This window comes from Perca fluviatilis, chromosome 12, assembly GCF_010015445.1.
Source record: "Perca fluviatilis chromosome 12, GENO_Pfluv_1.0, whole genome shotgun sequence".
Classification (NCBI taxonomy): domain Eukaryota; kingdom Metazoa; phylum Chordata; class Actinopteri; order Perciformes; family Percidae; genus Perca; species Perca fluviatilis.
This window is the reverse complement of record NC_053123.1, coordinates 33340915-33366070: the sequence shown is the minus strand read 5'-3', so window position 1 is coordinate 33366070 and position 25156 is coordinate 33340915. Positions and strand designations below refer to the sequence as shown.

At 38.4% G+C, this 25156-nt stretch overlaps 2 protein-coding genes across 4 annotated transcripts; both read left to right on the top strand.

The window, feature by feature from the left end:
• Positions 1–1686: 1686 nt before the first annotated feature.
• On the top strand, positions 1687–7542 carry LOC120570548 (galactose-specific lectin nattectin-like). Of its 2 annotated transcripts, none has more exons than XM_039818942.1 (7): positions 1687–1815; positions 2020–2082; positions 2397–2421; positions 2735–2817; positions 3357–3491; positions 3671–3782; positions 6959–7542. In XM_039818942.1, exons 2-7 carry the CDS (start codon positions 2020–2022, stop codon positions 7021–7023), a joined length of 483 nt encoding a protein of 160 aa, XP_039674876.1. In that variant the 5' UTR covers positions 1687–1815; the 3' UTR covers positions 7024–7542. The 2 variants fall into 2 exon arrangements, with proteins under 2 accessions (XP_039674876.1, XP_039674877.1); XM_039818943.1 differs by having other exon boundaries at positions 1800–1815; positions 1989–2082.
• An 8871-nt stretch (positions 7543–16413) lies between these two features.
• On the top strand, positions 16414–23177 carry LOC120570539 (galactose-specific lectin nattectin-like). Of its 2 annotated transcripts, XM_039818933.1 has the most exons (7): positions 16414–16504; positions 16740–16802; positions 17995–18019; positions 18908–19002; positions 22061–22195; positions 22337–22448; positions 22596–23173. In XM_039818933.1, exons 2-7 carry the CDS (start codon positions 16740–16742, stop codon positions 22655–22657), a joined length of 492 nt encoding a protein of 163 aa, XP_039674867.1. In that variant the 5' UTR covers positions 16414–16504; the 3' UTR covers positions 22658–23173. The 2 variants fall into 2 exon arrangements, with proteins under 2 accessions (XP_039674867.1, XP_039674866.1); XM_039818932.1 differs by lacking the exon at positions 16414–16504 and having other exon boundaries at positions 16710–16802; positions 22596–23177.
• The last annotated feature ends 1979 nt before the right edge of the window (positions 23178–25156 follow it).

Here is a 25156-nt window from a genome sequence, read left to right as displayed (position 1 = left end):
GCAGATCCTAAAGCATGCAGTGGACCAAACCACTCTGAGGCAAGGGAGGGGGGACTCAAAATGTTTCTAAACTTAAAAAGCACTTTTGGGGGTTTGTATTGTTTTCCTGCTTACACAGATATTTAAGTGTACATCATTATGTTATTTACAATACTCAGCATTGTTTTAATGATATTTCTAAGGGGGGACAACCCTTAGATGGGGGGGGGGGGGTCGTGACCCCGGGATTTACGCCCTTGACTAGAGCCAGTCCCACAATGAGCTTTCCTTAGGATGTGCCATTTCTGTGTCTGTAGCTATTGAGGAGGAGAGAGGGGGGGGCAAGGTGGAGGGTGGGGGTGTGGCCTTCACCAACTGCCACTTTGCTCGTTTGAAAGCCATGATGTCTCTCTCTCATGGGGGGGCCAAATTCTCTTGGTGGTCAAAGCAGAGAAAGGGGAGGTAACCTTGCTCCTTATGACCTCATAAGGAGAAGATTCCGATCGGGCCATCTGATCTTTCATTTTCTCAAAGACAGAGCAGGATACCCAGGGCTCGGTTTACACCTATCACCATTTCTAGCCACTGGGGGACCATAGGCAGGCTGGGGGAACTCATATTAATGTTAAAAAACCTCATGAAGTGAAATTTTCATGCCATGGGACCTTTATAATTACTAGACAAAAACTTATATCCTGAGAAAAGTGGATTTTGAGGGCTATAGCTCCATAGACCTCCATTCATTCTGCACCCGCCCGTAAGCACCCTTTAGTGGAACCAGAGTGGAACTGCAACAAGTTCAGAAGCTGGAAGTATCGAGAGAGTGGAACTTCTTCCCTTATTAGAAATTCTTTGACGGTACATTCAGTAGTCACCATCTTCTTCTCTCACTCTCTGTACTCAGGGTCTCAACTTATACCTGCTTTACATCAGTGCCACTTAGTGGTAGAATGCAGCAGACATACAAAGATAGAACGCAACATCTAACTGGAAAATAATTTATGTAACAAGTGTTTCCTTGTTCCTTGATCCTTTTCATCAGCACCACCATGGTGATCAGTGATTCAAACATGTTATCAGGAACTTTGATAAACTATATAAAGAGCAGACATCTTCTATCAGTGACAGTCATCAGCTTGTTCTACTCTGTGTCATCTGCATAATAGGGAAAGTTAATAGTGTGCTTCGTAATTAATATTGTATATCGTATTTTTTTAATCATTTAAAAAAAATGTATTAGCATTTTAATGTTGTTCATCAACTTGGAGTCTATTTTAGATACTTCTACTACTGGGTAGTTTAGTAGTATTTGCACTGCTTCACATCATCATTTTTTAATTTAAAGAGTAACTTTAAGTTACTCTTAAGTTATTCTATAAATGTAGTACAGTCAAAATTAAAATATTAATTTTAAAAAAAAAAAAATTTTTTTATAAAAAAAAAAAAAAAAAAAATAAATTGCAAAGTAAAGTACACGTTGCGTGCTGCAGTTTTTCATGTGTCCAGAAGTTTTTATATGTACAAGTGTTTCCTTGTTCCTTTCCATGAGCACCACCATGTTGATCAGCAATTAAAACATGTTATCATGTTTCAATATTTGAGATTCCACGCCGCTTGATAAGTCAAGTCAAGTCAAGTGAGTTTTATTGTCATTTCAACCATATACTTTATATAGTGATAAGATAAGGATGTTTCTGTGAACTGGAAGAGAGGGATGTAACTTGAAGGGATCTTGCAGGCTGCAGACCATCTGGCGCTTTGATAAACTATATAAAGAGTGGATTTTCTATCAGTGACTGTCTCCGTTCTCCTTCTCCAATCATCACCTCAGCAAAGGTAATTATACTTCACTTTTTTAACCATTTAATATTTAGACATTTTAAATATGAATCTAAATATCAAACCATATCTATTATAGAATGCACTTATAACTAGCAGGATACTTTAATTTGATAAATGGCTCACTGATCCCAGTCATTAATTGTCTGCATTTATGTCCTTGTCTGCAGTACGTTGACTTTGTTTAACATCTTTCCACAGATGGCATCAGGCTTTCCGTTTGCTTTGTTGCTCTGTTTGTCCATCGGACTGTTGGCTCCATCTGTAAGTAAAAACTATGCAACTATTAATTTAAAAAAACAACTCTATGTGTTGCACATGCAGTATAAAGCAGTGGTTTCCCAACCTGTAAGATTATGAGACAGTTATTAAATAATGTTACTAGTTTTAATGTAAGCTGAGTGCAAACTGTAAGCTGAAACTTTTGATAAGTTTGTTCTGTGAAGCACTTTGGGCTGCATGTTTGTATCAAAGGTGCTAAATAAATAAAGTGGAGTTGAGTAGTCTTGTAATTAGACTGCTCGTGTAAATGCTAAAAATAGTCAGACTGATTCAGGAATGTCTTTTTGTAATCACAGTGTCGTGGACAAACCTCTGGCCCAGGTCAGTACAGTATCTCTGATTAATTGCTTGATTGTATTTGGCTTGATTGTTATTATAATGTTACGTAGGGGTTGTATTTTTTGTTGTGTGTGTCTCCTCGCACTCTTCTCCATGTTAAAGCTGCCGGCCGAAATATCAAAGGAAAAGATGAGGAAGTTGCGGGGTCTTCTCCCTCCTTTATCCAATGAGCTGAGTGAGCACAAGCAATCACCAACCAAGCTGAAGGGAGGGAGGAGGCACACATACAACAAGAAATGCAAACCCCTTTGAAGCCAGAGTTTAACTTTCTCTTTTTTCCAACATTGTCTTGAAGGTTCCTGCCCTCCTGGTTGGACTCAGTTAGGCTCTCGCTGTTTCATTTTCAACTTCCAGGGAAAGAATTGGATCGATGCAGAGGTACAGCAGTACTATCGCGACTGTCCTGACATATATTCAAGTTTATAATGGTGGTTTCCTCAAGTGGCCGTAGTAATTCAGACGGTAGCAAAGCAGGAAGTAAGGTAAGGAAGTATAAGAGCACCAAATGACCTGGCAAGGAAGAAGGTTGGGAAAGTGTGTGTGGATGGGTCGAACAAACACAGGACTTTACTTCGTAAAATAACTACTAAGGCCAGTAGAGGGCGCCGCCTCTACAAACCTAAATATGAGTCCTAATTGGTGCTTGAACAAAAGACCTATGGCAGCTATTTTCAGAGGGGGCAGTCTCTAAAAGTATTTTTACCACAAAGTACAAATATTGTTATTGTCCAAACGTATGAAAGTATAAAAATGTCCTGTGACTGTAATTCTGTTCTGAGATCACATCTGTTAATAACTTACTTTGTCTGTCAAAGCACTTTGTAAACTCTGTTTTTTAAAAGGTGCTCTATAAATAAAGCTATTTATGTTTTTGTTTCTTTCTAAACATTTTCAACTGATTATATTATCTCCACTAGATATTTTGCTTGTCCCTCGGTGGGAATCTGGCTTCGGTCCACTCAGAGAAGGAACATTCCTTCCTCAGAGACTTCATTAGGAGAGTGACTGGTGCAAACAAAACTTCCTGGATCGGAGGCTTTGACTCAGCGAAGGTGAGACTTTTATCATCGCAGGAAGTGATGTCACTCATCCTTCAAGCTGTCAAGAAAATGAAATTTGATGAAAGACAAACAGAACAGAAAAAGGAAAATTGCTCCAAATAAAAATATAGAAAAAAAGGAGGATCCTCTTTTGATTTCACTTTGACTTTGAACCAATCTTTCTCCTCCAGGAGGGCGTGTGGCAGTGGACTGATGGATCCAAATTTGACTACAAACCGTGGGGTGCAGGGGAGCCTAACAATAGAGGTGGAGCTGAGCACTGTCTTGAGATGAACTTTAAAGGTAAAAAACAACAACATATAAAATAACTAAATAAACATGATGATGCAAAAAATAAAAAAAATTAAAACTGGTAACATTCTATAATAACCTTCATTAATAGATGGTGAATTGAAAGTTAATTCATCTTTAGTTAATTTTCATTTAACTGTTAGCAAAAAGTCGTTTTAATTTTAACAATTAAATTATAATTCATAATATTTACTAATTATTAGTAGTACTGTAAATTAACAGTTTATTGTTACACACATTATAGCCCTCATATACTATATTAGGTATCAGGTAGTGATTCAAAATGTTTGTAAACCTTTAACCCTCCTGTTGTCTTTGGGTCAAATTTGACCCATTTTCAAAAGGTTTCTATATCAGAAATTTGGGTTTCTTTCAACCACATTTCAACAACAAAACGTGGATGGTTCCATAAAATGCTCTTCACAAGTAAAATAAATGATTAGTTACCTACTTTCATTGAATTTGGGTGTTTTGTTCAATTTTATAGCATTTTGAAAAAAAAGATGAAAGAACATTGAAAAATCCCACAAAAATGTCAAAAGGCACACACAAGTTGATAAAGTTCCCTTGGCCTTTGGATAGCCCCCCATCATCACATACCCTTCACCATACCTAGAGATTAGCATGGGCTACTTTCCCTAAAATCATCTCTCAATGCACATCAAACCAGCTATGAGGTTAACTGAAATAAAACCATGCCAATCTCTAGGTATGCTGAATGAGGTGGGGGGGCTATTTTAATTCCAAAGGCCAAGGGAACTTTATCAGGATGCATAGTATCCTGGATCCATGAAATAACTGGCCTTTAAGAATAAAAATCTGCCTGCCTCTATAAGAATTTAACATAGGGATGTACTTACTTATGCCCCCTGTATTTTAAGGAAGAACATTTATTTATTTACCATATATTATTCATTTACAAAGAAAATTGGTTTGGATTGGAAAAAGGTTGGATTTTTCCCAATTTTTTAATTAAGGCATTAAGATAAATTTCCAAAAGATGATTTTTTTTATTCCTCTTTTTAGTCAACTTTAGCATGGGTTCATAAACTTATGAGAACCACTGTATATATATATATATATATATTATACACACAGTGCCTTGCGAAAGTATTCGGCCCCCTTGAACTTTTCGACCTTTTGCCACATTTCAGGCCTCAAACATAAAGATATAAAACTGTAATTTTTTGTGAAGAATCAACAAAAAGTGGGACACAATCATGAAGTGGAACGAAATTTATTGGATATTTCAAACCTTTTAAACAAATAAAAAACTGAAATATTGAGCGTGCAAAATTATTCAGCCCCCTTAAGTTAATACTTTGTAGCGCCACCTTTTGCTGCGATCACAGCTGTAAGTCGCTTGGGGTATGTCTCTATCAGTTTTGCACATCGAGAGACTGACATTTTTGCCCATTCCTCCTTGCAAAACAGCTCGAGCTCAGTGAGGTTGGATGGAGAGCGTTTGTGAACAGCAGTTTTCAGTTCTTTCCACAGATTCTCGATTGGATTCAGGTCTGGACTTTGACTTGGCCATTCTAACACCTGGATATGTTTATTTGTGAACCATTCCATTGTAGATTTTGCTTTAGGTTTTGGATCATTGTCTTGTTGGAAGACAAATCTCCGTCCCAGTCTCAGGTCTTTTGCAGACTCCATCAGGTTTTCTTCCAGAATGGTCCTGTATTTGGCTCCATCCATCTTCCCATCAATTTTAACCATCTTCCCTGTCCCTGCTGAAGAAAAGCAGGCCCAAACCATGATGCTGCCACCACCATGTTTGACAGTGGGGATGGTGTGTTCAGGGTGATGAGCTGTGTTGCTTTTACGCCAAACATAACGTTTTGCATTGTTGCCAAAAAGTTTGATTTTGGTTTCATCTGACCACAGCACCTTCTTCCACATGTTTGGTGTGAATCCCAGGTGGCTTTTGGCAAAGTTTAAACAACACTTTTTATGGATATCTTTAAGAAATGGCTTTCTTCTTGCCACTCTTCCATAAAGGCCAGATTTGTGCAGTATACGACTGATTGTTGTCCTATGGACAGAGTCTCCCACCTCAGCTGTAGATCTCTGCAGTTCATCCAGAGTGATCATGGGCCTCTTAGCTGCATCTCTGATCAGTCTTCTCATTGTATGAGCTGAAAGTTTAGAGGGACGGCGGTCTTCGTAAATTTGTAGTGGTCTGATACTCCTTCCATTTCAATATTATCGCTTGCACAGTGCTCCTTGGGATGTTTAAAGCTTGGGAAATCTTTTTGTATCCAAATCCGGCTTTAAACTTCTCCACAAAACGGTATCTCGGACCTGCCTGGTGTGTTCCTTGTTCTTCATGATGCTCTCTGCGCTTTAAACGGACCTCTGAGACTATCACGGCAGGTGCATTTATCCGAAGACTTGATTACACACAGCTGGATTCTATTTATCATCATTAGTCATTTAGGTCAACATTGGATCATTCAGAGATCCTCACTGAACTTCTGGAGAGAGTTTGCTGCACTGAAAGTAAAGGGGCTGAATAATTTTGCACGCCCACTTTTTCAGTTTTTTATTTGTTAAAAAAGTTTGAAATAGCCAATGAATTTCGTTCCACTTCATAATTGGGACCCACTTGTTGTTGATTCTTCACAAAAAATTACAGTTTTATATCTTTATGTTTGAGGCCTGAAATGTGGCAAAAGGTCGAAACGTTCAAGGGGGCCAAATACTTTCGCAAGGCACTGTATATATATATATACACACATATATATATATACACATGTATACACACATAAATATATATACTGTACATGTATATACACACATATATATACTATATACACATATGTATATATACATACACACATATATATATACACATATTTACATACATATATATATACACACATATATATACATATACACACATATATAATTTTTTTAATCATTACCTGATACCTAATATAGTATATGAGATGATATGATATGTGTGTAACAATAAATGGTTAATTTACAGAACTAATAATAATTAGTAAGTATTATTAATTATAATTTCATTGGTTGTTAACAGTTAAATGACAATTAACTAAAGTTGAATTAACTATCCATTTACCATGTATTAATGATGGTTGTCATATGTTGAAGTCTGAAAGATGAAAACTTACATTAAAACTGTAATCTCTCTACAGAAAAGGTCTGGAACGATGAGCAGCGTGAAAAAATACTTCCTTTCGTGTGCTCCAAGGACCTGTGAGGCCTCCCGCCATCATGATCTCACTACAGCTCATCTATAATCTCTTTCATTGATTCACTTTCAGTTTGTTCTGCAGACAGAAACAGCTCTCTGCTGACAGACTCACTTTCACTTGTTTATTATCCGAAGAGTTAGGAAACGGTTCACATTTGAGTTTTAACATTAGAAGGAAACTGTCTCTCTGAGATGGACAAAAACATAATCAGTTATTGGACTTTTAATCTAGTAAAAAACACAAAATGAAATACAGAAAACATCTGAATACTCTGACATCTTTTCCATTTTAGTTTACAGAATATTGTCTGTCAGCTCTGTCCAAAGGTAACAACATCCACCTACTAGACATGAGTGGTGACGATCTTCTCTTCAAAATTTTCCAAATAGAAAATCCAAATGTTGTCTGAACGTTCTGTGATACAAGAGGAGTTTCTGGTGTGTTGGGTTCTTTATTCATCTGTTTTCCTTCACTTTATAATCAATAAGCATTACAAAATAAAAGCGATAATGTCACAAACAGTGTCTGGTCCTGACTTACTGACTCTTGTTTTCTCTAAAGGGACAAATAATTCTATAATTGTGAATAATATTTTATTCCTTTTCTTAAATAATTACAGTAAAAACAAGGTTAAGATACTGATCCAATATACAAATAAAGTTTATTTGAAAGTGTTGTGATTCTTTGTCTTTTGAGGAGACATGTAAGACCACGTGAATTTACTTTTACGGGATAATAACGTTTATTTTGACTTCATGTAGGTCTGTATCGAGGTATCATGACAGGCGGTGGAACTAAAATACCTGAAACCACAGTGCAGAAATACTACTTCTAGTTATTAGAGATAACCATGAAAATATTATTTGTAAAAGGTACAAACGTATCAGCATCAAAATACATGTTGGAGCCATAATGTAACTTTGTTTTGTTTAAATAGCAGGTTGGTGTCATGAATGGATATGCAGTTTTGTGTGTGACCACTGGGTGGAGCACTGACACAGGAAATCATTATAGTCATAAACAGCCACAGGTACAGGTGTGTGGCAAAGGGGAAAGCAAACATCTTTTCACTGTGTCAGCGTTGCATGTCAGTGGTATTACTTGATGTATTTAGTTGGAAAGATGAATGAAACAGAGCTGCAATTCTGATAAAGGAACAGCTTGTTATCATCTGCATATGTTAATAATTTTAGCAGGTGGTTGGGTAGTTGTAAATAACCGCGGCAGCAGCAACTTTTGCTGAGTTTTGTCCTCCGTTCTCCAGTAGACTTGCAGTAACTCTGGCGACAACGATCTTCAAGCTCAGGCTCATTCACGGCAGTGGAAGAGTACGCGCAGCGGGGCAAAGAGACATTTCATTGGTTATTTCCAAGCACACCGCAAGGTTTGATTAGTGGCCGTTTTACAAGATTACAGCAGCTACAGATGATAGATCTTTTTTGCACCTTTTTCAGAGCCCATAAGTTATTTATGCTGTCGGAGCGTAAAGACCATTTCAAACAATAAATAAAAAAGTGTATATTGGAAATAGTAACTAACCTCGTCTTTAAGCTTGCTTGGAAAGATGTTTAAAAACAGTGAAGCAGTTAAACAAATCAACAGTGAAAACACCTTGAAATATAAAATGTCCCTTTATACTTTTTTTTTAAGTTAATTGCAAAACGTAATGTGCAAAATAATCTTTTCTTTCGTATTCATAGTTTTCGTGATTTTGAGTCAAAATCCAAATGGCGGTCAAAATTGTATTAGTTGCACAGCCCTTCTGTTTTTATATTAGCTTCCATTCTGCCATTATTTAAGATCACTGTTAAGCTACCGTCCATGAAACACAACAATTCCTTCCCAGATGTTTACAATTGTTCCAGCTTATTGACATAATTCCCTTCATTTACAGGTGCACTTTTATTGTGTAGGGAAACGTTCCCGAATGTCAGCCACAATGAACAGGCTTGTATAGGGACACAGCAGAAAATGAACACGGTGACAATGTGGTGGACATTTAGGGTAACTTTATACCACCAAAACCCTTGACTGCACCGAAAACTAAATCCTGTGTGGGGTCAAGAGTCACCTATAATTCTGTTCCAGTGTTGGTCTTTCAAAGAGGGGAAGCTCATTTTCGGCATACATCATAAAAATTGTCCATTTATTTATAATAATATATATAATAATAATGTTATAATAATAATAATAATAATAATTATTATTATTTATAATATCTGTGAGATGGTTTCATCAAGAGGCATGTTGAGCAGTACATTTTCTTTGTCAGCCAGCTAACTTTGTCATACCAGGAGAGCTGAACAGACCTGTTACTTTGTCCTATCGTTTGCACTAAATCATTCTCAGGTGTTGATCTGCCCTGCTGTTTGAATCTAAGTTACTCCTCATAAAAAATACTTTCAAATGGCTTTGCCAAAATCAGTTTGACAATATTAGCATTGTCTGCCATTGTGTGTAGTTTGCTAGGTGGCTAGTTCACCCCTACAACACTAGCCTAGCCTACTGTATGAATGAATGAACGAACGAACGATCTAACAAAACAATATTAAACTCAAAGGAGGAAATGTGGGAATTAGGTTAAACTGAAACAAGGACTGTGGTGTATAACTGTATGATATGTATGATGAAAATTAGCTAGCAATTTCGCTAAGCAAATACCAACAAATAGGTTGCAGCAGTTCGTCTTTCGACTACACTTGCAAAATCCACGATGAAACCGTCTAGTTTCGAAGCACTGAAAAACACTGTTCAAAGCAGCCCCATTGAGGTCCATGGACACCAGGCTTCAACGGGGAAATGCACTGTGACCCTACAGGAATGTATGAGAAGGAAATCGAGTCAGTCAACCTGCTTAGCTGAACGGGCCTGAACGAACTTGTCTTCGAGATGAACATGTTCTAATGTATGTTTAGTTAATAAAATGTTATCACAATAGTACATATTTGACCATTATTTTTTTGACATTTTATTTTGCAGTCTTAAAGAAATCGCCTCTGGTCTGTACATTTTATCCACCCAAGTCCAGAAATGTCCCTGAAATTGGGAAACAGTCTGACAAAACGGTCAATACTATGCAAACATGTACAATGTGTCCAACAGCGTCCAATATGACCCAGACAAATGGGAAACACACTGACTAAAAGGGTAATTACTATGCAAATATGTACAAAATTTCAAACAGAGTTCCATATGACCCTGACAAATGGGAAACACACTGACAAAAAGGGTCATTACCATGCAAACATGTACAATGTGTCCAACACTACACTTTTATTGTGAAGAATTGTGTGTTAAGTCTCATTAATTTCAATAAAGAATTTTGATGTTAAATCTACTTGGTATCTTTGTGAACTGTGCGGATAGTTGATTGTAAATTAACCCTTTGAACACTAGCTTAATGTGATGTCATTTCTTGGAGCATCTTCAAATCTTTAATATCCCTTAAATCAGTACAACCTAAGCTAAAAGGATATGTAAGTCAATAAACCATAATAATTAATCAAACAAAAGTCTGACATGTGTTTTCAAATGTTCCTAAATAAACTCACAAAACATTGATCCAAGGCCAGACTCTTTTTACACACACACACACACACACACACACACACACACACACACACACACACACACACACACACACACACACACACACACACACACACACACACACACACACACACACACACACACACACACACACACACACACACACAAAAGGCAAACATAGTCTAACCAGGACTCAACATAAACTCTTCAAAGCTGCCAGCTTGGCAACCAAGTATGTAGTTTTGATTACTGGCTCCAGTGGTTGCCCCATAACAAACTGCCTATTATTAAGATATAAAAATGATAATAACACTGGTTAGTTTTACAATCAACATTTGGATTTATTTGTGTTTTACCTTTGTAATTTAATTGGGATTTCACATTTCATACACATTCTTAAAAACAGTACACAGTACAGAGTACACACAGCTATAACTCATAACTAATCTATAACTTCATTACTTCCCATAATGGCTGGTATGCAAACACCTCAGTATTAGTCTCTTTTCTTACAGGCCAGGTGCTCTGCAGATCTCCTCTTTGCTACCCTACTTTGTAACAAATTTAGTGGGGTCCCAGGATGCTAATGGTGGGCCGACAATGTTAAAGTGATGGTTCGGAGTAATTTCACCCTAGGGTCCTTTGCACCATGACCTCGAGCCATACACCCCCCCAGAAGCTTTTTTCACCTGGGTCGAACATTGGGAGAGTTAGCGTAGAGTAGCTTTATCAGCTGAATAGCTTAGCGCAGGGGCTAATGGACCCACATTTGTATCTCGTAAGTTACCCCACTAATAATGCCCGAAATGATACCAAACTTATACCCTAGTACAAATAGGTTATGCACTCATAAAACGATGGATTGGAAAGTTTGTAAGTACACCAGAAGTTTATGAACACTTGCCTGCTCTCTTCTGCTCTCTGTTGCTGCTGCTGCTACCTGCAGTTAGACGAGTGCTTAGGGCCGTCTACAAATTACAACACCGAAAAGAGATACAACAAAAGTATTTATTATTTTAACTTTTTTTTTAAGTGCTGTAGTATAACTAACAGGAGACAAGTAATAATTGAGGTAAGTTTGGAGACATTACCTTATTTAATCATTAAATTAATAAATATTTTTGTTGTATCTCTTTTTGGTGTAGTAGTATTTGTAGACAGCCCTAAGCACTCGTCTAACTGCAGGTAGTAGCAGCAGCAGCAGCTAGCAGAAGAGAGCAGGCAAGTGTTCATAAACTTCTGGTGTACTTACAAACTTTCCAATCCATTATTTTATGAGTGCATAACCTATTTGTACTATTGTAGAAGTTTTGGTATGACGCCACCCACCTTATCCCCAAGACTCTACCTATCCTTCTCAGACAACTGCCTACTTCAGTTACAGCAGTCTCAAGTTCTCTGACATTCTTTGGTGATTGATTATACAAGCAGTAAAGCTTGTCTAGAAATGATGAGAAGTGATTGGTTTTGGTACAGTGTTTTACTGCGTCTGACAGTGATAACTCTAACCTATGGTTTTAGCAGTGCCAACCAATGAGGCCAGGGAACTGACTTTTGAGTTTTGCGAACACGCCATTCTTTCTGCCCAGCATAACGGCAGCTCCATCTGAGCAGAAACCCACCATGCATTCTTTTAGAAATGCTTCATCAAGACCATGTTTCTGAAGACAGTTAAGTAGGTCGGCTGTAATCCCATCTGAAGTGATGCTCTCTACTTCAAGCTAATCTAAAAAGAAGGTCAATGGATCCGAATTATGGACAGATGTCCTGAGGTACACAATCAGGCAGGACCTCTTGCTTAACGAGGTGCTCTCATCTACAATCGCTGTTAGCTTTGGTCGACTTTGTTTGATGCTGGCCAACAATGCCTGTCTCATCTCCCTGGATATGAAATTAATGATCTCAGTACATTTGAATGAAGAACACGGCCAACATTCACACCCTTAAACATCTGCAAGTCACTGAGTTTTGGATGGTCAGTGTAAGGCCGGTTGGTCTTTGCTACATAGTAGGCTGAAAAGTAGACTCAAGAATTTCAGACTCGGTTCTGAGAAAACTTGTTTCTAATGTTTTGTCTTGTTGCTTTTTAAGAATATTTCATATATTTTTATGGCTTTGGGAAACACTATGTTCATAACTTTTTTTTCAAAGATTTCATTTGATTTGTCGTGTTACCATAATGACCAACCAGACAATTTTGCCATTCACTTGAGAAGGTGTACCTGTGTGGGTCTTACAGAAGTATCCATACTGGTGTACCTTCCAGCAGTCTGGCAAGTTGTGACAGGCTCCACCTCCTGCTCTAGTGTCCTGCCCCATGTCCACAGCTCCAATGACCTGCCCCATGTCCACAGCTCCAATGACCTGCCCCATGTCCACAGCTCCTCTGCCCTGTCCAGAGTAGAGGTGGGGAAGATGGATATAGTTCAATATTGCAACATTTTCTGCGAGAAATTATATTGGTACAGTCACTACATGTATTACAATAGGCAAATCATTTTTAACAAATTCTCTGCACTTGCAGAGAAGACAATTGTGTGCATTACTAACACAAGGGCAAGTGGTAAATTTGTATTTGAAGGACTCAAATGTATCAGTTTTCCTATAGCCTAGCCTAACTTGATAAACATTTGAATAATAATGGGGTAAGGAACCACATCCTGGGTGAAATAATGTTCAAATCAGACTACTAGAAGGCAAGGAATCAAAATAATTGAATTGCAATACTTAATGACATGAAATGTAATTGTTGAAAAAATAATTTCCACCTCTTTAAACATCTCCCCACTTCTGCGACCCTGTCCAGTGTCATTTCCACCGGTCTTTGGCTCCACTACATATGAGGGGAACTACAAAAGGAAGATTTCTTAATGTCAATGTTAATGATGATGCTTAACTCATGTCAGTATAACAAACCTAGAAGCAGATCATATCTTAGTCATTTTAACTTTAACATTAATAGAATGTTATCAATTAAATCATCTGGTAAGTCTACTGAGTACATTACTGTAAAGTCTGCTGCCAATGCATTACAGAGCTAGTCATGCTAAAATGTTTGTGGCCGTACAGCCTAAAACGAATGCAGAATGTTTGCAATTAAGCAGTTTGGCTGATTGTTGACTCCTGTAAGGTTAATTATTGTTCCAATAAAGTAGAATTAACTTTTGACACTAAGTATTAAGTAAGATAACTGTAATACTTTTTAAAGAGTAATAAGAAAAAAGTAAAATATTACACTCCCTGAGTAACTTGCCCAAGATCAATCTGATGATAAGGACTCTGTGTTTGAACAATTTCAATCTGGTTACAGATCACATCACAGCACTGAGTCTGCACTTTTGAGAGTACACAATGACATTGCCTTGTCTGTAGATGCCGGGAATCCTGCTGTTTTAGTGCTTTTGAACCTCACAGGTTTAGCTCCTTTTGGCAAATAGGAGCTTCTCTGTCATGATTGGGGACCTCTCCTCGTCAACAGCTCCTCTCTCTTTTGGGGTACCCCAGGGTTCAATTCTTGGCCCAATCCTGTTTTCCTTATATATGTTGCCTTTAGAGGCTATTATACACAACCTGTCATTTCATTGTTATGCAGATGATTTGCAAATTTATTTGCCTATGAAACCGAATAACAGTGTCGCACTAAACTCCCTGCTTAGTTGTATTAAATTATATTAAGTTGCGGCTTTCACAAAACTTTCTTCACGCACGCCAAACGGTCCTGCTTTGAGTTTGGGAGCTCTGGCTGCATACCTTAAGCCAGCTGTCAAAAATATGGGGGTTACTTTTTATCGCAACATTAAATTTGACAAGCAGATCAGCAATGTTGTTAAAATTAGTTTTTGCCAGCTTTGTTTAAGCCCTTTAGATTACTGTAATGCTCTTTATGTTGGTCTGAATCAGACCTCCATTTCACGACTTCAACTTGTGCAAAATGCTGCTGCTCGCTTTTTAACAAATACATCTAGACGTGCACACATCACTCCCGTTCTCTACACCCTACATTGGCTCCCTGTGCTTTTTAGAATCGATTTTAAGATTTTGTTTGTTCTGGCCCCGGAGTGTTTGTCCGAGATTTTAACCCTGCGTGAGCATGACCGGTCATTGCGGTCTTCAAATCAACTGGTTTTAGAAGTCCCAAGGTCGAGGTATAAATGGTGGGGTGATCTGCCATGAGACTGTGGAACAAGTTACCCCCTTATATTCACACTATTACAGGTGTAGCTCTTTTTAGATTTAAACTCAAAACCTATTTGTTTAGAATGGCTTTTAATACGTATAGTGGTGTGACAATTTCCCTCTTTTCCTCCTGTTTCTATGTAACCTTTCCTGATTTTACTGTTTTCTGTTTCATTCTTTTTATTGTATATGTTTTTTTTATTCTTGATTCCTGATTTAAAGCACTTTGGATACCTGCTGGTTGCTTAAAGTGCTATATAAATACATGTTGATTGATTGATTAAACCAGCTTAGTGCGGTTCTTTTAATGTCAATTAAATGTTTCAGTCTCTATGTTAATGTGTATGATGTGATGGTCAATGTCGCATGCAGCATTAAGATTTAATAAGACAAGTACAGAGACAAGTCCTTTGTCTGAAGAAGTTAGAAGGCAATTTTTAATTTACACCAGTGCCGGCTTAGTGCTCTAAAGTTGGCTAAGACCTCTGGATCAAAAGTGTTTTTTTAAGCAGAGGTTTTATCATAGCTACTTTAAATGACTGTGGTAAAGTAACCTGTTCAAAATGTTGCTCAAATAAAAGTATTAGGAAAGGAAAATATACAGTACAGGCCAAAAGTTTGGACACACCTTCTCATTCAATGTGTTTCTTTATTTCCATGACTATTTACATTGTAGATTCTCACTGAAGGCATCAAAACTATGAATGAACACATATGGAATTATGTAGTTAACAAAAAAGTGTGAAATAACTGAAAACATGTCTTATATTTTAGATTCTTCAAAGTAGCCACCCTTTGCTTTTTTTGATAGCGCTGCAAACCCTTGGTGTTCTCTCAATGAGCTTCATGAGGTAGTCACCTGAAATGGTTTTCACTTCACAGGTGTGCTTTGTCAGGGTTAATTAGTGGAATTATTTCCCTTATTAATAAAAAAGCAAAGGGTGGCTACTTTGAAGAATCTAAAATATAAGAGATGTTTTCAGTTATTTCACACTTTTTTGTTAAGTACATAATTCCATATGTGTTCATTCATAGTTTTGATGCCTTCAGTGAGAATCTACAATGTAAATAGTCATGAAAATAAAAAGGAAACGCATTGAATGAGAAGGTGTGTCCAAACTTTTGGCCTGTACTGTACTTCAAATCAAAAGTCATCATAATCAATACGCAGAATAGCTCCTTTCAAAGTATTATATTATTATAGAAAATTGTAAGAGCATTTCAATGTTGTATTTTATTAACGTGGAGTCAATTTAGTTAGATACGTTGTATACTACTGTGTAGATTAGTAGTATATATATAAGTACAGCTTCATATCATTTTTTTATGTAAAAAGTAATTGTGTTACATAAATGTAGTGCAGTAAAAAGTACAATATTTCCTTCTGAGTTTTGGTGGAGTATGAGTATACAGTAAAAAAAAGCCAATGCTCGATTAAAGTACAAGAATGTTGACATGCAGGCTGCAATTTGTTAATGTTTCACCTCTAACTGGAAAATAATTGTGTAATAAAAATGTTTACTTCACCATGGTGATCACTGATTCAAACATGTTTTTTAGGTATCATGATTTTCAGGCCGATGCTTGATATGGGTCTCTACTGAATGAATAAGAGGGGCGGAACTTGAAGGGTCATGCAGGCGTAGACGTACTCTCTTTGTGGCGCTTTGATAAACTATATAAAGAGTGAATATCTTCCTTTACTGACAGTCATCAGCTGGTTGTTCTTCTCTGTGGCAGCCAATCATCACCTCAGCAAAGGTAATTATATTTCAATTTATTATCACAATTTCATCGAGAGGACATTTTATTTTTTGAGAACACTTTAAATATTAATCTAAATATTAAACTATATATATATGTATATATATATATATATATTATACTTATAACTAGCAGGATACTTTAATTGATAAATGGCTCACTGATTACAGACATTGTCTCCATTTATGTCTTTGTCTGCAGTATGTTGACTTTGTTTAACATCTTTCCACAGATGGCATCAGGCTTTCCGTTTGCTTTGTTGCTCTGTTTGTCCATCGGACTGTTGGCTCCATCTGTAAGTAAAAACTATGCAACTTTTAATTTAAAAAACACTCTATGTGTTGCACATGCAGTATAATGCAGTGGTTTCCCAACCCAGGCCAGCTGACAGTCTTGCCTGGGCCCAGGACGAGATAATCTTAGATGGGCCCCCCCCCCGCGCCCAGAACTCTCCTTTTCCCTTGCTCTTCCTCTCCTCTGCTCTTCCTCCTCTCCTCTTCTCACATCTCTCACTGTGTGTGATCAGTCTCTGATCCATCCTGCTCAGACTGGGCAGCGGTCCCCTCCTGCATCTCTCTCTCTCTCTCTCTCTCTCTCTCTCCGGTAACCTGACTCTGTCCCTCCCGCATCACTCTCTCTGTCACCTGACAGCAGCTGGATCTCTCTCTGTCTCATCCTCTCTGACGGAGCTACCAAACTCAACTGTTTCTGTCAAAGAGAACGTGTTGTGTCGGGCTTTTATACAAGCTAATGGACGTTAACATGAGAGCTGGCCTGTTAGGTAACGTTACAAGGCTCGTAAACGTTGGCTGCGCTGTTTCTTACCTTGCTCTACGTTGACTTTAGGCTATTAGTTCTAGCTTCACCGTCGCCAACTTTTTTTAAATAATTGTTTAGAAAATCTCTAAGGCCTCTATTTTATTCTTCGCTTCTTCTCTATTCATTCCTTTTCTGAGCACCGGACTTGTGCTGACCGGACATTTTGAGCGTACCGAACTTCAAATCTACTGACAACTTCAAATTTTGATCAGTGGCCAAACCATTTTCGTGTTGGGGGTGGGGGGGTTTGACCACTATTTCAAGGACAATTAGGAAGAAAACAACTAAAAAGCTTTTATGTAACTGAAATATTAATTTTTTTCCCACAAATAGGCCTATTTTAATTATTTTTTTAAAAATGATTCCATAATTTAATGAGGGCCCAGTTCTGCCCCCCCCCCCCCTACTGTGGGCCCAGGACAATAGACCAGTTTGTCCCCCCCTATCGGCGGGCGTGTCCCAACCTGTAAGATTATGAGACAGTGATTAAATTATATTACTAGTTTTAATGTAGGTTGAGTGCAAACTGTAAGCTAAAACATTAAGTAAGTTGGTTATGTGAAGCACTTTGGGCTATATAAATAAAGTTCAGTTGAATAGTCTTGTAATTAGACTGCTCATCTTTAAATACTAATCAGACTGATTCTGATGTCTTTTTGTGATTACAGTGTTATGGACAAACCTCCAACCCAGGTCAGTACAGTATCTCTGGCTCGTTGCTCTGATTGTATTTGACTTGTTTGTTCATATAATGTTACATAGGGTTTTGTATTTTTTGTTGTGTGTGTGTGTGTGTGTGTGTGTGTGTACGTGTGCCTCCTCCTTCCGGTGTTGAGGTGGCAAGATGAGTGCTTAGGGACCGTCTACAAACTACAACACCGAAAAGAGATACAAAAATATTTATTATTTAGCTGAATTAGCAAAACTTTTATTTATTTCTGTCACATCTACTGCAGTCAGAATTACTGTGTTCATTCGGAAGGAATCCCTTCACGTGGGTAGACACTTGTAATGACATCTCGAACATGTTAACAGGCTAAAAGCACGTTTGAAACCTGCCCTGTTTCAGCCTCCTGGGTGCTAACACTAGCAGGAGGATAACACGGTGTAGGCAACACCGATTATTTTCGTTTTTCTCGCGACTGACAGCACTCCAAATTTACAAACAACAGAGCTACGTGTTGGAATCGACCAGACTTCTCCTTTAACGTCCCGTACATCTGCTCTTGACTGATTGCATCACGCGGAAAGATATATTACATCCTGATAGGGATTAGGGAGAAAAAAAATTATGTTAGGTTTCTGAAGGAAGGATGGGAGGAGCTTGTATCTAAATTAAAAAACAAACAAAAAGCCAGCTTACTACGGACAGACAGAGGTCGATCAACTTCACATGCTTCACTCAGCTCAGTCTGCTGCCGGCCGGCACAATGAAGGTCTCCTCCCTCCTTTATCCAGGGAGCTGAGTGAGCACAAGCAATAACCAACCAAGCTGGAGAAGGGAGGGAGGAGGCACACACACGCACAACAAAAAATACAATCTGCTACGAAACAAGAATCTAACTTTCTCTTTTTTCCCAGAGCTTCTTCAAAGTCCCTGCCCTCCTGGTTGGACTCAGTTTGGCTCTCGCTGTTTCAGTTTCTACCTCCAGGGAAAGACTTGGATCGATGCAGAGGTACAGCAGTTTTATCGAGACTGTCCTGACCTATATTTAGATTTCTAGTGACAGAGTCCTCTAGTGGCCGTAGTAGTTATGACAGGAGCAAAAAATGCTTTGCTGCTGTCATAACTACTATGGCCACTAGAGGGGGGCTGGCACTAGAAAATTGCTGCTTGAACAAATGGCTTAAGGGACTGTTTTTTGGGGGAGGACCTTTACTAAAAGTATTAATAATTTGTTACAGTAAACGTCCTGCATTGTCCAAAGGTAGTCCTGAGATTGCATCTGTTAAAATTGTGATTAGGTTTATGTTTTATTCTTAAATCTAAATGAACTGAATGCAATGCCAAACAGTAATTGGCTTGCCCAGCTTGTTAATAGCCAGTGTATGTTACTTTTAGCTGACCAGTTTGCAGATGTTATTTAGATGGCACCACTATTTGGCCTAATCATAACTGGCCTGGCAACCCAAAGGCCAGGGTTTTGTTTCCAGATTAGTTTGGTGACTTATGATGTGGGGGGTTTGAGGGTCCAGCCCCATAATCTTTTTTGCATTAAACACTTCATTTCTTGCATTCTGGTGAATTTTTATGCACCTATTTCTAAATATCTTTATATAAAGGGAAACATAGATTACAATCCAAATATGAAAACATAATGGAATATATTGCAGTAAGGCTATCATACATTCTGTATTGCTTTCTTCGATTTATTCTCCTGTAGATCGGCTTTTCTAATTATATCTGAGTCAGCACACATAGCCTAGGTTAATTTAATCGTCCCTCCTCTTTTGCGTCTTTTGTTGGGGAAGTAACCTCCTTAAATGTGCATGTGACAATTATTCACCTCAATGATGCATTCATTCATTTTAATGAATTAATAAACCCCTGAACTGTAATATTTCAGATGTGTTAGAGCAAGATTTCTGCTCATGTTAAAAACTTTGTGCACATTCAAAATACATCTGTGTTCTCTGAGATTTGGAGGAGTCTTGATATTTTGAGAAACATAAAGTTATAATAGGCTATTAAAAGAATAAAGTCACTATATTTCAGAAAATAATCCACCTGCACCATAGTCTGCTGTGCATTACGTGATTGCTCTGCTGATACGGTAGATCTCAGACCATCTGATAGACACAGAGCCCTGTTTGGGTCTCTGAATGAGTGAAAGTTTAGGGAAGTGGCTGTACGCTGCTTTACATCGATGGTGGAAAAACGAAACTACAGCAGAAATACACTGAGCTCAAATGTGACATATTGGTAGCATCTCCACAGCAGAGCACGTCCATTACAAACCTGAAGCTGCACAGACCACGGAAGGCGCGCTGCTCATCTCTATTTTTACAGCGAGAGTGGACACTAAGAGACCCACAGGTCTGCTTCAGAGCTCCGTGTGTTTGAGTCTGAACCATAGACTTGAAACGTCACATCACGGGGACTTCGAACTAAATCATTTTTTGCCCTCCTAAACTTTCTGTTGATGGTATCAATGTATTATATTTGGCTTTAATTTCGCCGAAAATTACACCTTTCACAGCTTTCCACACACAGAGACGGTTGCTAGGTGATAGCAACAAATCCAGCATGATGGTCAGACTCCGCACATAGCTGCCCGTTCTATTCGCCTCGGAAAAAAAACTGGACAAAGTTACAGTTCTACCGTGAGTTCTAGCACAATGAAATAAGGCAACTTATGATTGATACATAGGCTATTGTCCGGTTTTATATTTGTCAGTCAACTTTTCAACATACGTTCAGGCAGGGACGGCGATTGCTATAGGCGACCTAGGCGATTTCCTAGGGCGTCAAAAGTGTTGGGGGCGCCGTGTCGCCCTTAGGTCTACTTCCCATTAATAATAGAATCAGAACGACAAGCGAAATAAAACGTGTTTATTAATCATGATCATCCTAGGGCGCCCCCTCAGCCACACGTTTACTTGTCAACCTTGAATTACGCGACTTTTCCATTCTACGGGTCAAACTCAAACACACGGACCTCTGAAGCAGAGCTGTGCGTCGCTTAGTGTCCACTCTCACTGTAAAAATAGAGACGAGCAGCTGCACAGACACGGAGCTGCTGCAAGCGCACCTTCCCTGGTCTGTGCAGCTTCAGGTTTATAATGGACGCGCTCTGCTGTGGGCATGCTGCTGCAGATGTGTCCCTATTTCTGCGTAGTATTGTTTCCACCTCCGATGTAGAGCAGCGTAGCCTACAGCCACTTCCCTAAACTGTCTCATTCAGAGACCAGCGTCTCAAGCGGGGCTCTGTGTCTGTCAGGAGGTCTGAGATCTACCGTATCAACAGAGCAATCACGTAATGCACAGCAGACTATGGTGCAGGTGGATTATTTTCTGAAATATAGTGACTTTATTCTTGTAATAGTCTATTGTATTATCACTTTATTTTTCTCACAATATCACAACTCCTCCAAACCTCAGAGAACACATGAGATATGCTGTATTTTGAATTTGCATAAAGTTTTGAACATGAGCAGAAATCTTGCTCAAACACATCTGAAATATTACAGTCGAGGGGTTTATTAGTTCATTAAAATGAATTCATGAATCATTCAGGTGAATAATTTTAATATGCACATTTAAGGTGGTTACTTCCTCAACAAAAGAAGCAAAAGTGGGAATAGTAAATGATGCCTAGGTTACATGTGTGCTGACTCAGATATAATTAGAAACATTGAGAATAAAACATAGAATGCCTGAGAGCCTTACTGCAATAAGTCACCATGCACACAAATCTGGAAACAAAACACTGGCCTTTGGGTTGCCAGACCAGTTATGATTAGACCAAATGTTGGTGCCATCTAACTTACATGGAAGCTAGAAACTAAAATGAACATACATTGCTACTCTATTGCTGACACAGTGCTGTGGAGATCTGGCAATGTGAGACTGGGGGGGTGGGGGGGGCACAAAACTCAATCTCGCCTAGGGCAACCAAAGGGCTAGAACCGGCCCTACGTTCAGGGTTACACTCAAAACACTCAGGGCTGAAGCCCCAGCAAAATCGGCTCATGCCGCCTCTGGTTTTTAATCTACTATATTGTCTCCATTAGCACTTCTGCAAGGCTGCCGATGGGAATCTGGCTTCAGTCCACTCAGAAGAGGAACATGAATTCCTCAGAACCTTCATTCACCAAGTGAGCGGTGAAAACAGACGGACCTGGATTGGAGGCTTTGACTCTGTGCAGGTGAGAATTTTTATCATCACAGGAAGTGATGTCACTCGTCTCTAAAGGTATCGATAAAATGAAATGTGCAACAACAAAAAACACAACAAAAAACGGAGCATCCTCTTTTGATTTGACTTTGAACCAATCTTTCTCCTCCAGCCGGGCGTGTGGATGTGGTCTGATGGATCCCCATTCGACTACAAAAGCTGGGCTCCGGGGGAGCCTAACAACGGAGGTGGAACTGAGCACTGTCTTGAGATTAACTATAAGGGTAAAAAACAACAACATATGAAACATTTTGTCTTTTAAATAAACATGATGATGCAACAATGATCTATAAACTTATCACAGGTGGTCATATTTTGCAGTCTGAAAGATAAAAAGTTAGACATTAAAACTCTGGAAACTCTCTCTACAGACAAATGGAACGACAACGAGTGCAACAAGATATTTCCTTTCGTGTGCTCCAAGGACCTGTGAGGCCTCCCGCCATCATGATCTCACTACAGCTCATCTATAATCTCTATCACTGATTCACTTTCAGTTTGTTGTGCAGACAGAAACAGCTCTCTGCTGACAGACTCACTTTCACTTTTTGATTATCTGAAGAGTTAGGAAACAGTTCACATTTGAGTTTTAACATTAGAAGGAAACTGACTCTCTGAGCTGGACAAAAACATAATCAGTTATTGGACTTTTAATCTATAAATAACACAAAATGAAATACAGAAAACATTCAAATACTCTGACATCTTTTCCATTTTAGTTTACTGAATATTGTCTGTCAGCTCTGTCCAAAGGTAACAACATCCACCTACCAGACATGAGTGGTGACGATCTTCTCATCAAAATTGTCCAAATAGAAAATAAAAGTCCAAATGTTGTCAGAACGTTCTGTGATACAAGAGGAGTTTCTGGTGTTGTTGGGTTCTTTATTCATCTGTTTTCCTTCACTTTATAATCAATAAGCATTAAAAAATAAAAGACATATTGTCACAAACAGTGTCTGGTCCTGACTTATCGACTCTTGTTTTCTTTAAAGTGACAAATAGTTATATAATTGTGAATAATATGTAATTGCTTTTCTTAAATAATTACAATAAAGACTGATATGTTGCTGCTGTAACACTGTAATTTCCCATTTTTGGGATCAATAAATATCTATATACTCTATATATCTATCTAAAAACAAGATTAAAGGTGCTCTGCCACACATATTTTATGACATTGTGGTAATGTCTGAAGGTCTACCATGGACTCTGTAACCTTGGTTACCTTGTTTCAAGCCATTCTAGCGTGGTATAGAAAGCCTGCAGGAAGACTCAGCTCGATTTGTGCCAGTTCTCATTAATATTCAACGAACTAAGCTGCTTGACTGTGATTGGCTAACAGCTAGCCAATGAGAGCTTGGCTATCAGCATCCTTTACCCAGCACAACTGGACGAGCTCATGAATATTAATGAGCTCAGGCAACACCACGTCTGAATGACCAGCTTTTGTAATTGGCCTGATTTCTCCGCTTATTTCTTTTCAATGGCTAGAGCTGAGGAGTTGTAGTATTGTTTGATTTGTGTTTAAGTGTAGATATAATTGAAACTTACCTGAGATGAAATGGACAAACCTGAAATATACCTGTCCTACGGTGAGCATGTAAGCATGCACAGTCTGACTCTATGAGCTGACCAAAACCTAATCAGTAATTGGACTTTTAATCTAGTGAATAACACTAAATGAAATACAGAAAACATTATAAACAGCGTCCACGGATCTGATAAGAAAAACTTCAACACACTTATTTGATTTCTCTCTAAAAGTTAATGTTCTGATCGATACAACTCTCGTCTGTATATTTATTATGAAATTCACTTCGAGCAAATGTTAGCTTAGCTTAGCATAAAGACTTGAAACATGAATCTCCTCTATGCAGTCTCGGATATCTCCTGGGCCTGATGGCCTTCCGATTGAATTTTATAAAAAGTTTTCCACTAACACTGCTCCTATGCTGCTAAATATGCAAAATGAATACCTATCAACTGGGATACTCCCCCCTTCTATTTGGCAACCGTCCATCTCTTTAATATAAAAAAAAATAAGGACCCAGACGACATTGCTCATCTTACCGCCCCATTTCATTACTGGACTGGAATTGGTCCTCCCCTCCATCATACACTCAGACCATATACAGTAGTTAGAAAGCGCCTGCGCATATGCTTTGATATATACGGTAGCACCCAAAAGGTGTGTGTACTGCTCATTTGTTACTTGCATGGACAGTTCAGAGTAAAGAAGACTAAATGATAAACTGCCTCCTTCATCCATACTTCCAGGAGAGAAAGCTTATTCAATCAATCACTAATAGAAGAAAATAAGAACAACCCAAGGTTTCTTTTCAGCACTGTAGCCAGGCTGACAGACAGTCACTGCTCTACTGAGCCATCTATTCCTCTAGCACTGAGTAGTGATGACTTCATGAGCTTCTTTAATGATAACATTATAACAATTAGAGACAAAATTAATCACCTTTTGCCCTTAACTTCTAACAGTTCATCTTTAAATACAGGACCGCTAGAACAAATGACTAGTCCCGACATATACTTAGACTGCTTTTATCCTATAGACCTTCAACAATTAATGTTAAAGATATCCTCAGCTAAGCCATCTACCTGTCTCTTGGACCCCATCCCAACGAGGCTACTCAAAGAAGCGTTACCCATGGTAAACACTTCACTACTAGATATGATCAATATGTCCTTATTAACAGGTTATGTACCGCAGTCATTTAAAATAGCTGTGATAAAACCTCTTCTGAAAAAACCAACCCTCGATCCTGAGGTCTTAGCAAACTATAGACCTATATCTAACCTTCCTTTTCTATCCAAGATCCTTGAGAAGGTGGTTGCTAATCAGTTATGTGATTTTCTACATAGCAACAGTTTATTTGATGATTTTCAATCAGGATTTAGAAAGAATCATAGCACA